At 40.3% G+C, this 14,664-nt stretch overlaps 1 protein-coding gene across 1 annotated transcript in view; it reads left to right on the top strand.

Moving 5' to 3' along the window:
• Positions 1-1,341: 1,341 nt before the first annotated feature.
• The window catches only part of SAMSN1 (SAM domain, SH3 domain and nuclear localization signals 1), a gene marked incomplete at its 5' end in the record, with an annotated part of 32,750 nt that continues 19,427 nt past the window's right edge, over positions 1,342-14,664 (top strand). Inside the window, one exon of the mRNA XM_082277639.1 lies at positions 1,342-1,398. Coding sequence (XP_082133765.1) covers positions 1,342-1,398 — 57 coding nt within the window. The remainder of the gene's footprint in view (positions 1,399-14,664) is intronic.

Here is a 14,664-nt window from a genome sequence, read left to right as displayed (position 1 = left end):
AAGTCCAAATAGCAAAGCAAAATGGGAATTCATCTGATGAGCATGTATTATCTTGCCTTGGAGTATTCATATGGTAGGGGAGGAAGAGGAGTATTTTTAAAAGAGCTTTTATTTATGCCAAGATTATCAGTAAAGGCTGCTTAGAATACACTTGCTTGGAAAAAAAATTGAAAAAATATCAAAATTTTGAAAAAAAAAATACCAAAGTTTTTTTCTTGACAGTTACTCCTGAACCTTTTTCTTGTAACTTACTAAGAAATATATTTCTTTTCCATTTGTAGTAATCATAAATTAAGATTTAATTGAAGCTCTGTGAGGAGCATGAAAGTTTGGGGTTTGAAACTGAGAATTTGCCTCCATCGCTCAGCATAAAGGTGGGAATGTTTCATAGTTTCAGGGTGTGTGACCTATGATTTACAGCAAATAAGTTATACTTAGGATGCTCAAGACTGTTGTTTGTTTCTCTAAGATAAAAAATTTCAAGCAAAATGAAGCAGGAATTCAAGCTATTTTAATAGCTCTACTTTCTTTTAGCTTTTGGGCTGTTTTTCAAGAGCTTGTAGAGGACCTCTGCCATTTCCCTCTGCCTCTTTGTTTAAAGTCTCTGTAAGACTTGCCTTTTCTCCCTGTGACTTTGTCAGCAAATCAAGGAAAATGGAGGACTGAAAAGTGCTGTTTCAGGGAGTCCAAGTTCTGTGATGAATGGCAAAAAAATTATTCCACCATGCAAAAGATGGCTTTAGATAATTCCCTTCTCTACCAAACAGCAACCTTTAATCTCATTGCTTTTATTGCATTGCTGGAAAGCCAAGAGGAATGGAGGAGTTAGGGGCCAGTTACACCCACAGGGCAGCTCACATCTGATACCAATATTATCTCTTGGTTCTCTGAATATCAACACCTTCTTCACACACACGTCCCAGAACGGGCGGAAATAAAGGTCCACTTAGTGCCATAAGGCTGAGAGGGAAAAGTTGAGAGAGGAAAAGAGGATGATTTTCTTGAGGTTGCCCAAAGTCTTACTGAGGCCTGATGGTGACCCAGCAGCAGATAAGTTTTAAAGCATTTCTCACTTTGACGCCTGCCCTAATTTTCAGCTTATCTCCTTGGTGCACCTCTGTCTTTCTTGCCCCCGTCACTTCCTCCCCTCCCTCCTCACCCCCTCCCCAAAGGAAGAATTCAGTTTACCCCCCCATGCAACAGGGCAGCCGTGTGAAGTCACATCCTGATAGAATAAGGAACTGCATAACCAAAGTACACGTCTGGACTGCCCTCCCTTGCACTTAGTTTGGTTGCAAATTCATAGCAGTTGCACATCCAGTGGATTAACGTGAGTTAAACATGCTGAAGAGAAAACCATCTAATGTGTCTGATAAGGAGAAAAGTCAAAAGCCAAAGGTAAGAATGTCTCATTTTTGTCATCAGTTAATAATAACAAGAATTCTTAACAACTTTTAGTATGAGGGTTTCCTCTTAAATCCTAGCTTCAGGATTTCCTGATGTGCTTGCAAGTACCTCAGCGCTATAATCTCAGGAATCTGTTTGTATATACTCACTTTATAATAGTAAAGATTAAATTCAAGGAATCATCATTGTGAAACTGCTGTAGCTGTGCTAAAGAATTCTGGTGCTGTACCCTCTTCACCATAACCACAGGAGAAGAGGTACTTGGCAATCAGTGTTCGTCATCTTAATTTCTCTGGGAATCATTAAAATATCAGCCTGAAAGAAATACTCTAACAAATTGATTATGTGCTACACTGGACACTTTCCACAATCTGGAATTGTAAGAAAGGAAGTGAGAGTTTTGCAAGACGCATAAGGATGTGTCCAGTGCTTGAAATTTATTTTCAGTCCCTGGACTGAGTGCAAAATGACCTCTGTGCATTGTATTGTACAAGTGTTGTAGAGTATTGTAAAGCTGCAGTGCAACGGCTACTGCTCGACCTGAGCACTTCAGTCTCCATTTCTGCCTCAATTTATCCGTGCTGAAAATTTAACAAAGAGATTAGAAAAGCCTTTTAGTATCTCTCTGCTCTCAACAGCTCAGTGTCTCCCAATTTACAGATCCACTTTCTCACTGTTTGGGAATACGCCTCCCTTAGTTACTTCTGTGTCCTAAGAGATTACTGCAGACACTGTTTCAGCAAGGATGCCTTCTGGTTTTACACAGCATTGGCTTTTGTGGATTGTGCTTGCAATTTTAGACTATGACTCATTAACAGTTAAAATTAAAGGTTTTTTTCATGGATTTGAAGTGATTTTGAATCCATTTTCCCCCACATTTTAGTATTTTTTTAAGCATTGCACTGGTTGGTTTGGTATGCATTTTTTTCTGCTCAACCATTATACTGTGTTTTAATGGCAGGGAAGAATTATAATTAATATCTGATTACATTATCGATTAAACAAGAAATGAGCACAAAAGACTCTGTGGATGGGCTTTGTTTCCCTGTCTGTAAAATATCTTCAAAAACCAGTTTTGGCCACTCTCTTCTTCCAGAATAAGGCATTCCTTAACAACAGTCTGATTTTTATTTTTAAAGGCCCACTTTTGCACAGAACTGTGTAAAATTTCCCTGAGGAGAACACCTTTTCTGAATGTGCTGCTCACAGTCAGGGCAGGGGAGAAGAGAGCCCCACGTTGCATAGAATAGGAATCTTGGTTTGTTGTAGCATGTTTCGAAAGTTGTCCCAGGGAAGCAACGTAAATACTCAAGTTGCTTAATGCTGAGTCGGGTAAGATGGGACACAGGACCTCACCTCTTGGACAAGTTACAGGATTTCACAAGTGACCTCTGTAGATCACATCCTGGCTGCCCCTGCTCTGTGCCAGCAACAGTTGGTACCTCCTCATGCTCACAGGGCACAGTACCATTGCCACTGGGCAGGTCTTGGGCTACCTCAGCTTGCCTTTAGGCCACTTAGACATCCCAGTGTCTCCAACACAGCCACACAGGCCTGTGCGAGAGCCATAAGGCCTGTTTTTAATCTTAAATGAAAATTAGGTTTGCAGCCTTAGGCCCTCAAAGAGGACACCAAAAAGACCTTTTTTGGTAGCTGAATCTTAACCATGGTGGCTACTTGTCTTTATCACAACTGTACAAATTTCTGTGCATTAATTAGAGTGTTTCACCAATATTTTCTTTTTAACCCTTTTGGTTTTATTACTTTCTAATGTGAAGAATATTGGCATGAATTGATGCCTTTTGATAAAGATGAATGAATACCACACAAGGCTGGTGTTAAAGCCTTTGTCAAGGCAATTTGCTGTTTGTGTAGAAAACCCCTCATGACAATGGGCAATTCAATGACCAATGCAAGAGTAATACAGGTTCAGGATCTCACTGTTCACTGTGTGCAATGCATTTACCTTGTTTATTATTGTGGTGCTTAAGGGACTTCTGCAGATGTGTTAGATGCTGCATAGACAAAAATCTATTCTGTGTACACTATGAAAAAGTTCATCTATGCCATCAAAGAATAGTGTTGCAGGGTTTTTGTGTCATGCAGCAAGATTTCAGTAGTGCTGCAGCCTTGCTAATAACTTCTCTGAATGTCTGGTGGCTTTTGTGTATTCATGGATATGCATACAACTACTGAATGCATTTATAGAAATAAACATTCATTGTTAGGCAAAAAGACATCTAAACCCAGTGTCATCCCAGAGAAAACTGGGAGAGAAATGAGAGAGAAATGCATTCAAAAGAGATACTGGAAGGATTCTGATCCTTTATAAATCTTTATCATTGTAGCTGTACATACTAGTGTACTTTTATACTTTGTATATCATCTGAGGAGCTCAGGTAGCTGAATTATAAAGGAAAACTCCTAAAGGTTAAAAATACCCTGCTTAATGCTGAAGAAATTCAACACATTGAAGGGCTAAGCTCTCTATTTCAAGCCTATCTAATCTAACCTATCTGTCCATCCATGACCTTAAATGACTTTCTATCACAGCAGAACATGTGCATCTCCCAACCCTTCCTTTAGGGAGTCCTTACCTGCCCTCCTTTCATTTCTGCCAGATGAGACATGGCTTGGTTCACATGGTGTAGCTGTTCAGGGCTGAGGAATTATTTGTGGGCAGGTGAGGTCAGACAAAGTAGGTCTTGCACAAAGCCCTGAGGTCCATGGTCACGCTGATGGCTGGAGTGGCTCACTGCAGGGACAGCGTGTGGCTCCTGCATTCCTGCAGCACTGCAGAGCAGGAAAGCAAGTGGGGAAAGGATGCTTGTCCTAGATGTGTTTCAGCTATGGGTTTGTGCTGTCTGTCCCACCACCCCTCAGAAAGCTGGGGAGCAGGAGAGCAGTTGACTTGGAGGATGAAGGAAAGAGCCCTGAAATCACCTGCATTTTAGCCTCTTTGAGCCTTATGATGTTAGAGATGTCACTGCATCTGGGGAGTGGAATGAAGCAACTTAGAATAATGGTAAGAGAAAACACTCTAAGAAATTATACAGATTCTAGTCTTCTCTTGGGTACACTCTTCAGGCAGCACCATACAGATAAAATCCCATTCAAACACTTCACAGCTATTCTGCGTTCCACTTTGCACTGTTTTACACATTTGTCCAGGTGCAAATAATCTGTAAAACATCCCTGCATTGTCTTGCCCACTTCACACGATGTAATGTGCTGGGCAGAACCTACTCCTGTCTCTCTCTCTCCCATTCCTCCGGACACAGCAAACTTGAGAACTCCCTGATGATTGTTGGCTTTACTTCAACATGAAGCAAAGACGACTTTGTGCCATTTTTTCTGGCTTGACTGAAGAAAGTCTTGTGTGATTATTCTACATGACAGTTGATCTATGTTTATGCTAAAGGTTTGAGACGTTTTTGTTTCCTTATTCTGCTTCCGAATGCACTTGGTGCTTTAAACTCAGCTTACTTCTGGTGTGTAAGACAATTCAGGGTCAATGCCTCTGCATTTTGTTTAGGCAAAAATACGTCCAAGCTTCTAATTAAATCAATATTCGCTTACTTAGGTAACCATTATTTGTTTTCAGGATTATGAGAAAAGAGTGGCAAATCCAATGGGAAGAAACATTTTAATATTCAAATTTATTCCCTAGTACAATTTCATACCAGTAATTTTACTTTTTATAAGCTTAAAATGAAACCCTGACATTGCAGAAATCAATGCACATTTTTGCCATAGACTTGAGGCCAGAATTTCACCTTTTTATATACTCTTCACAGAAGGCCTGATCCTGATTCTGACTTAAATGAATAAATTAGCTGCGATCCCATCGATTTCAGTGGGATTATCTGAGTAAAGTTTATCGCTTGCCTAAGTGTTTGGAGCCTGTAATGCAGACAGATGCTATAAGCAAGTTTTTTGGTGCTGCACTTTTCTCAGACGGTGGCTCGTGCCTCTCCAATGGGGAATACTTATTAAAGAAAAGAAAATAGAAAATAGGCACAGCAAACCTAAACACCAAAAATAATTCGAGACATAATTAGATCTTCTGTAGGACAAGATCTGCAGTGAAGAGATTGCTCAGTGTTAATGAATATTAACTAGGATTTATCCTTGAGTGGGGAAAGCTGAAGGTTTTAATTTTATTTCAAAGGTAAAGACTGGTGGAGTTTTGAAGTTTTATATTCTTTTCTTTCCCCCTGAAATTTCAAGTGCATAATAAATGAGCCACTGCTAATGTCACAGATGCTAATTTTCACGACCATGACTGAAGTGATGTTCGTTTCCATTTGCATTTCATTCTAACAATGATGAGAGGTGATGAGTTGATGATAAGCTGTTTTCACCGTACTGCCCGCTGTGCAAATTTATGCTTATAGGCAAAGATGACACACAGTTCTGTCATTAAAGGTCTTTACTGCATTGCCTCTTGAAGAAAGACTGTTTGTCAAAATCCATTTGAACTCTGGTAAATAAGCAGGAACAGATGACAACATCTGGGAAGTATTTTTAAGAACCTGGTTTATGGTGTAAATACCTGTGGGCCTTTATGGGGGTGGGGGAGGAGGGGAATGTTCAGAGGAAGGAATAATGATACTTGTAAAAAACATGTGTGTGTAGATGGGGATAGGAGGGATTGCAGGTGACACTTCAGAAGGTGTTTCCTGTCTCCCCTAGGCTTCATAAAATACTGGAACAAGGTTAGAGTGAACCTTGGGTTATTTTCCTTGTGTGAGTGGGCGGTTCTACAAGCATATTACTGCTCCTCTTACTTCTGCTATGTTTTCTTAATTTACATTATCATCATGCTTCTCAATCATCAGCTAATTATTCTTTCTTTTCAAGAGCACTTTCAGAAAGTTGTGTCTTAACATATATGTTAACATATCTCTTCCAGAATGGTCTTGAAATTTGAGGAATTTTGTTTTCTCAGGAGAAAGTAAAGGTTCAGAGTGTTTGTGAGGAAATAACAGCCATCTCTCACCTGCCTCTTGGCAGGAGGTGATCAGGATGACCAGACTCTCCATTTTGATGCTCACATCAAGACACCGTCTCATTGAGGGCTCACACAACTCATGGCTAGCATTTGTTTCAAAGTAAAAATTTTATCTGTGGCTTGTTCCAGTACTGATGGATTTTGTGTGTTCCCTTGATTACAACATCTTTTACATTTTCATCAACTTTGCACAATACTCATTTAATTTCTTGTTTCTTCCCTGTCTTGGTTTCCTTCACTAGCCAGGCTTAATTCCTTAAGAGCAGAATATTTTAAAACAAGTGAGAGCAATCTGCTGAAGGGAATATTTACACATCAATATTCATTTTGCTTAGAGTAACAAATCCAGGTTTTTGTTTGTTTTCTTAAGCAAGTAGGGGCATTTCAAGGAGTATGCCTGAACCACCTTATCCAGCCATTTTTAGAAACAAGACTATCAGCTACAGTATTTATAACTGTGCTCTCTGATAAATAACGTAGCACAACTACCAAGGTGACATAAATCAGCATTAGTTGCCTCCTAATCCTTTAAGAGATGTTTAAGAGCAGTTGACTTACTTCAGTACTGTGTTTCTAGGAAAACCAAAATACCCCAAAGTAAACATTGGTCAGGATATCTGTCACTGCTGGGAAAAAGCAGTAACTATGTATGGGCAGGACTGGCAGAGGATGTGGCCTACATCCTTCCCGTACTTCAATATTCTTCTAGTAATCTGTGTCACAGCATAAATTCAGACAAAAGCTGTTACAAAGTCGTCCCTTGGCAGCTGTATAAGCACTTTCAGGGTGGCTACAAACACTTCAGCTAGAAGAACCAGCCCCTTGCTGTGTGGGCAGAACCTGCAGGGAATACCCACTCCTGAAAAGGGAAAAAAAGTCTTCTGGGTCTCTGTAATCACAGTATGCCTTAAGTTTTCTGTTCTGAAAGGCTGCAACAAAGACAGCAGAGTTACTCCAGTTGTTAGAAACAGTTATACTCTCTTCCACAAATTGGCAGTGTCAGTGGTTTTGCTCAACATTTGCTGCTTGGCACCAGGCTACAGATTACATATGCTCTGAATATTCAGCAAATAATATATCCTTTAAACCATCCTAATGGCTTTGTTTTATGAATCAGATAGAGGTGTGTTGTATGTCTGTTGTTATTCCACAGGAAGATGAATGACCACCTTTTTCCCAAGGGAAATCTCTTCTGTATTTGTGCTTACTCTTACCCTTGTAGCTTTTTAAAATCTTCTTCCACTTACAGTTCACCCACGACCATGTTCTTACTATTTTTCTTCTTCTTAAACTTGAGGGTGAAATTTCAGCCTAGGGAAAAGTTTGGAAACTGCTTCAGGGAAGTTACTTCTTTGACTATAATATACACCTTACTGCCACTTTTCCTCTCCATACTTTCTTTGGTTTATTCTGTGGATACACAGAAAGCTGGATAATGACTTCACCTGTATGAAGTCTTCAGACTGCTTAATTGCCAGTCATAACATCTTCTGGCCCCTTTCTGGAAAGCTGAATGTCAAGAGCAAAGGGTCTTCTATCTCTAATCATCACCCATCACTGAACCTGACAAGTTTTCTCTGGGAAGAAGCTCCAGTGATCTGGTGTTTTACACCATTATGTCTTCTGGGTGGAGTTTTAGTCCTTTTCCTCCCCTTCTATGTCTTCATCTCTTTTATCATCTTCTCAAGAACAACCACGTAACCTAACACTGCTGTACTTGATTTCCATGATGTGCTGAATGGTCACTTCCTTGAGAACTGTAAGAAGTGAAAGTTCCTCTACTTGTCTATGCTGACCGTATTAGAAGGTGTGGTAGGTTTGCTGTTCTTCCAGGTATGTTGAAGGACAAAGTGGGATATGAGTCCCTGAATATTTGAGTACTTGGCTTTAGGTTTTTCTGCAGTGTTCCTTGTGGCTTCTTCAGGGAGAAGATAAACACTAGAGGAGTTCTGCTCAACCAGAAAACATGGTGCAGTGTCATGTCTTCCCTCTACCATTATGTTTGAGGCAGAGATGGAGCTGTGTCACTGACAGGCTGCAGCTATGAGATAAAGAAATCAGCTTCACTTAGCGACAGCACAGCCAAAAGCAGATGTGGGAAGAGGAGACGACACAGTGGCCGAGACAGCTGAGTGAGCTCACGCGGCTTCTCTGCTGCCTCCACCTGTGCAAAGGGGATGCTTGGCTCTATCACTCTTGAACTGTTTCACTTGCCACAGTTGTGCTGTTTTTCTCTTACTCTTCTGTCTTCCTGCCTCCTTCTTCAAGATCAGATGTTAGGTTCAAAAACCGCTTCAAAAAGCTGGAAAGGGGACATCGTTCACTGATGGATGAGCAGCTCAAGAAGCTGTGGAGAGAGTGCATGAAATGACTGATGATGGTAGAGCAGGCATTCAGCTCTAGCACAAGCACATGGCAGGGCTCTTCTCATGTTGGCTATTGGCATGTTTACATTATTTTCTTCCTGTCTCTGTAACGGAGTTTATATTTGCTTGACTAATATATGCTGGTAATTGTAGTAAAATGTTTGAAAATGTATTTGTGTTTGGGATTTTAGCCAGTATCTGAAGGAATGGGAAGAGGCAACATCTTCCTACCCCTTCATGAAAGCTTAAAATCTTGTAGTTGGCACAGCCCCCTTTGCAGTGATAGGGCTGATTTCAGCAGGATTTGGAGAATGTCCTTAAATCTGGGGTTCAAAGAACACCTCAAAGCCCTTGCTGCTGTCGCTGCCTCAGTAGCAGCATCTCACTGGTGAGCGTCTCTCAGCTACATGTGCGTTTCATGGAGGTTGGGAGAGCAGGGAAGGCGGGAAAAGCGCAGTCTCACTTTTCTCATGTGTCAGAATGAAAACACACTTCATGCACCTGGTACATTTGTTTTTCATGAAATGAAGCTGTAGTTTTCCACTGAGCTGTGATCACAACAACTCATGCCACAGAGATAATCAAATGGAGAGAAAGGAATTGATGTGCCCTTACTGGTACCCCAGTGAGCTATTGATTGTATTAATTCCTTTTCTGGAGTGACCTGAACAGAATCAGGATGATATCTTCGTATTCCTAGATTTTTTTTTCCTAGGATTGCAATTAGAGGGCTTACACTGCAAAGCAAGCATAGAATTTAATACATTATACCTTGTAAACTAAGAAGGATTTTCATGCAGTCCCAATTCCTGAGGAAACCCTGAGCTGGCAACCTTCCTTCAGCTTCCATACAAAACCAAAAGCTTGCTGAACTTATTTCATGAGTTCAAAATTACAAGGAGCATATTTAGGATTCCCAGGCATAAATTGTGCGAGCATGTGCAGTTTTTGAAGCCTGAGAAGCTGCAATGAAGTGCCACATGTGCTTTCTTCAACTGGACAATAAGGATAATGTTGGCCTGTGGATGACAATAAGGCAACGTTGGAACACAGCTGTTTGACAAGGGAGGACATGAGAAAGATAAAAAATGGTGACCCTGATCTACATTTCAAAGGAGCCAAAAGTTAACCCACTCTAATGAGCATAGTATTTTCTTTGTTGGTTTTTTTTGCTTTGTTTTCCAAGATAAAAATAATTTAAATAAATGGACATATAGATCTGATGAAGCACTCAAATTCACAGTGACTGATGATAGATACTGCAGTGAATTTTGCTTCTCTACTGTAGTGCATCTCCATTAAGGCAATTTCAGCTAATCTCACTATGGATTCATTAATCAAGTGTAGTCAGGATGTCTGAAGGGAGATAATGAGGGGGAAAAATGGCCTATTGTTTGGATCTTATTCCTCAACTAGTTATTTTGTTTATCATGCTCCATAGTACTTGTACCCCGACAAATAAGTTCCAGTTGCAATTAGTTATCATAACAGATGACTAGGACATCCTTACTTGCAAATTCAAAATCATTCCATAAATAGATCAATTAGCTTTGTGTTCTCTTTACATCACATGCCTATACAGATTTCCAGCCTGCACTATCAGTTAGCAGTGAAACGAGGTGGACCGGTGCATTTTAAAATTTCCTCCCTTTATCCAAAGATGCAAGCATCCATGGAGATAAAGTCCCTAATCCTACATCTTTTTCTCTAAGCACTAACATCCTGCAGTATCAGCAGTCCTTAGCGTCTTCCAAAATTTCTCCTCTAAAATGCCCAAGAAAAGGTTTGTTCATTTTTTACTTACTTTTTACTCATTTAGGATTACATACTGTATATCTGCCCCACATAAAGCTGTCACTACATTACTTAAAAAAAAAAAAAAAATGTTGAGGTTCTAAGAGCCCAGTGGGTTTGGAGGCTGCTGAAGATGGGAATGTTTATAAGCTCTGTGATATTAACTGCAGCACTCAACCTCAGGTGACATAAAGCATGCAAAAAAGAACTTTCTGTCAGTTTTATTATTTCTAAAAAGGTTCCCCTTGAAAGAGAAGAGTGACCTTGCTCTGCTGAGCTGACATATGCCACTGGATTAATGGCTAGGCTTTGCTGTAGGGAAGCTTGCAGAAACATTACAACTCCAATGGCTGAGTTTTCTGAGAACATTAATCAGGGGAACCAAGATGATGTATCAAACACTCATTTAAAAGTAATAAAAACTAACTCTCTTTCTGCCCCCCTCCCCCAAGTTTCTTTGAATTAGCTTATTGTTGGTCATTACCTGTTATCAAGGGTAAGACTGCAGTAGGGCAGTAAAACTCGTGTAAGGGCTTTCTGAAGTTTGCTTACTCTTCAGAAAAAAAACCAAACAAGCTTTTGGGACGGTCAGACTTGACTGTGACTTAGAGGTTATTTTTTCAATCTTGTTTTCACCTGGAAGGTCATTCGAAGGAACACCTTCCAGTGAACAGCCACATTCCCACCTCCTCTGCCGGAGCATGCTGGTTGCCCCACTGTGGGTGTGCTGGACAGGCGTGGGGGTAAAATGGAGCCCTTGGGGCTGAATTCTTCTCAGCTCCTCTTTGGGCATATGTATTTTTGTCTTCACTTAAAACAAACATGCTTGTGAGTAATTTCTCTTATACAGGAAATCCAGCCAAACCCTGCAAGGTCAGGACCTAGTAACACACAGCATTATTAAAATCATGCTGTATAAGTAAGCAGGGAAAGGACTTTAATTGAAGCTGCTAGGTGATATGGTTTCAAAATGTGAGAATTCGTCTGTGAATTCAGCTGTTTTGAAGAGGAGGAAGTTTCAGGAGAGGAAAGAAGTTGGTATTTAAGAGATTAAAGATCAAAGCCTGCAATGCTTACGTAGTGTTTAACTCAGGCAGCGCTCCCCTCTACTGCAGAGACGGTTTTGTGGAGGGTGGATTTCAAGGCTCATCCCTCGGTGTTTCGGCCCATGTGTAAATGAAGGGTAAAAAAAGGATAGCAGGGAGGTGGAAGTGCACATCATGCCAAATCCTTAACTGTCATTTTCATAGCTCCTCTGAGTTTGTCACACATCCTTAACCTTCTTTTAAAGTCATTTTCTTTTCATGGTTTTGTGTGCCACTGAAAGTCACTTTTAATTAAATGTCATATAAATAATAAAGTCTTAATTACATAATTACTGCAAATACCTGTGTGCACACTCCCAGAATTGGACAGCCAGAAGAGCACTTGGAGTGACTTTTCTCACTGGGAACTGAGAGTGCTCTGCAGCAACTGGGCAGGAACGACAGTGCTCAAAATTCAGGGTCAATGTGCATTTAAAGAAAGTGGAGTCAGATCCCTTCCCCCCCTTGCACATTTTGCAACACTCACTTGCACAAAACTTTCCGAGTGTTAAGATTGGCGTTTCCTAAATTGCTTCCTTATTTAGTCCCTCACAAAGTTGTTTAATCAACACAGCCCATTTTTTGCCAGACGAAGTTGCCTCATTGCTCAGATGTCCTACATGGCTGCCCCCTTCCAGAGGAATACTTACAGACCTTGCAAACGATCCCACCCTCGTTTAGCTGCAGGAGCAGCAGCTCTGCCCTTGCTCTCAGCTGCCCCAGCACCTGCCCAGTGCAAGGTGCCCCTGGAAAGCATGACTGGGTTATTGGGAACTACGTGCCTTGTGTCAGTAGGTACCGAGGCTGGTACCACATAGAGGAACTGATAAAACAGCTGCTCAGTGTTTACTTTGGAGAGCACGGTTTGTTCACCTGGAGGAGTGTTAGTTATGATTAACTCATTTTTTAATTCAGCTTTTCTTTTCCAGTCCTTTTTCACTGTTAAAATTAGGGTGTTCATGGCAGCAGTTCTGTTCAAAGTCCACTTTGCTCCCCTCTTTCCCCACCTCCATGAAGCTACTGAACACCAGGCCACAATAACAACCAGTCTTTTATAGAGTCGTTTTTAAGCCAGTTAAAAATGCCATTTCAGTAGATTGATCTATTTGAGTTAGCAGGAACAAGCTGTATCTTTTTTATTGCTTTTGACTGGTGAAGTGCAAGGTTTAGGCCGTGTTTCATGTGGGCTATAAAGTTATATTAATGTGTTGGTTAGTGGTCAGAAGTTCTATATGTGTAACTAATGTGTAAATAGGAAAAATTCCCTGTAGTAGAGAGGTCATGATGTCTTCTCTTTCATTGCTTCCTTTACCCTTCAGAGAGCTGCTTAATCTTTTATGCAAATTCTCATTCTTCATACAGAAGTGAGGATTTTTTTGGTGGTGTTTGGTTTGAGGGTTTTTCTTTTCCACAGAACATCCCAAAAGCTATAAATTGCTATCTTGCCATCTGGGAAAGTAGGAGACAATTCTTTTGATTATCTATGCAAGAAGATAAGATAGCAGAGTGGAAATACTCATCCCTACTTGGTAACTCTTTCATTCTCAGAGTGGTCTCCTCCTTCTGAAGGGAGTAGAACCATCAGAGAATAGAAGAAATGAATCAAATCCTGATCTCCACTTATCTCCATCAATCAGAGCAGCAAGAACAGGCTGTTCTCTTGAGAGCTGCTGTGGCTGCTTTCAAAAAACAGGGAAGAAGACAAGTGTCTGTGGCAGTCAAGGAAATTGAGCAATATGCTGAGTTCCCTTTTTATGACTTCCAGTGACCACGTTTGCCCCTATACAGCTTACATGGTCTGGGTAGTCTAAGGATGAATGGAAGCTAAAAATTAAAATGCATGGAGGAATTTGAAGAGATTTACTTGTGTGAGAGGGTCAGTACAAAGCCTTTGCAACATGCAGGACTTGAAAGATATTTTGAATAGGACTTGAAGCAAAATATAATGGGCCGGAATTTCTGACAGCAGGGAACCAGATTGCTGAGCAGTGTGAATTGTCCAAAGAAAAATATGGGACGAATATCTCCCATAATGATTATTTAGCAGGATAACTGCAGTCAGTTTTGGCTCAAGGGTTGTCTTTAGACACAGGGAAGCTCTGACTAATTTTTCACGGACAAGAACTTACTTCTCCTATGATATGTCCTACAAGGGAAGGATGTTTTGTAACAGAAAGACATGGATTGCAGAACCTGTTGTTGTTGTCTTACTATTTGCATACATAGCATATTATTTTCTAGGGAAAATTATAGGCTATTTACCAACAAACCAGACAATCAACTGAAGACTGTCCAAATTAAAATAAACAACAATTACATAGCACTTATCCCTTTAAAAGGATTATTTAAAGTTCCTAAATTTCAGGGAATAAATGATATAGGAGAAAATGGAAGAAGGTTTTCAAATACTTAAATGTATCTTTGATATTTTCTATTATGTTAGTTTGGAATACTGAACGGGAAGAGATGGAAGTCAATGCATTGATTTATAGAAATTATTTGATCAGTCCCTGTCTGAGAAAACACAGTTGTTTCTCTCTCTGCCCATGCCTCCATTAGATTTTACTGAGCAAATTCGTATTTGCTTAACATATCCCTGAGTAGCTCTTGCATGAATTGAGCCAGAAAAACCACCTAACTTTATAGGATGCTGAATCCTGTTATCAAAAGTCAACAGTGAATTTTCCTATAGTAGCTTTGCATTTACTTTAAAAGCTTCCCTTCACCTGGAAATAAGGCCTGTCCATATCTTCACAAAGTAGGTGTTCCCTGACACTAATGCAGTGACTGACACTATAGGAAGTAATAGTCCCATTCCCTTTGCAGCCAGGAGCTCCTAAATCTGCTTTTCGTTATCAGTATAATGGGGTTGGATACATTTTTAAAAGGTGGTGCCTATTGATTACTTAATGGAAAAAGTTAGTAGAGAACTGCTGAAGCAGCCCTATTCAGTGCTCTCCAGTGCAGCAAGACCATTATCTAGAACAGTGGAAATCAT

Source organism: Coloeus monedula (genome assembly GCF_965178545.1).
Source record: "Coloeus monedula genome assembly, chromosome: 3".
In the NCBI taxonomy this organism is placed as follows: Eukaryota; Metazoa; Chordata; class Aves; order Passeriformes; family Corvidae; genus Coloeus; species Coloeus monedula.
This window is presented reverse-complemented; position numbering and strand designations above follow the sequence as displayed.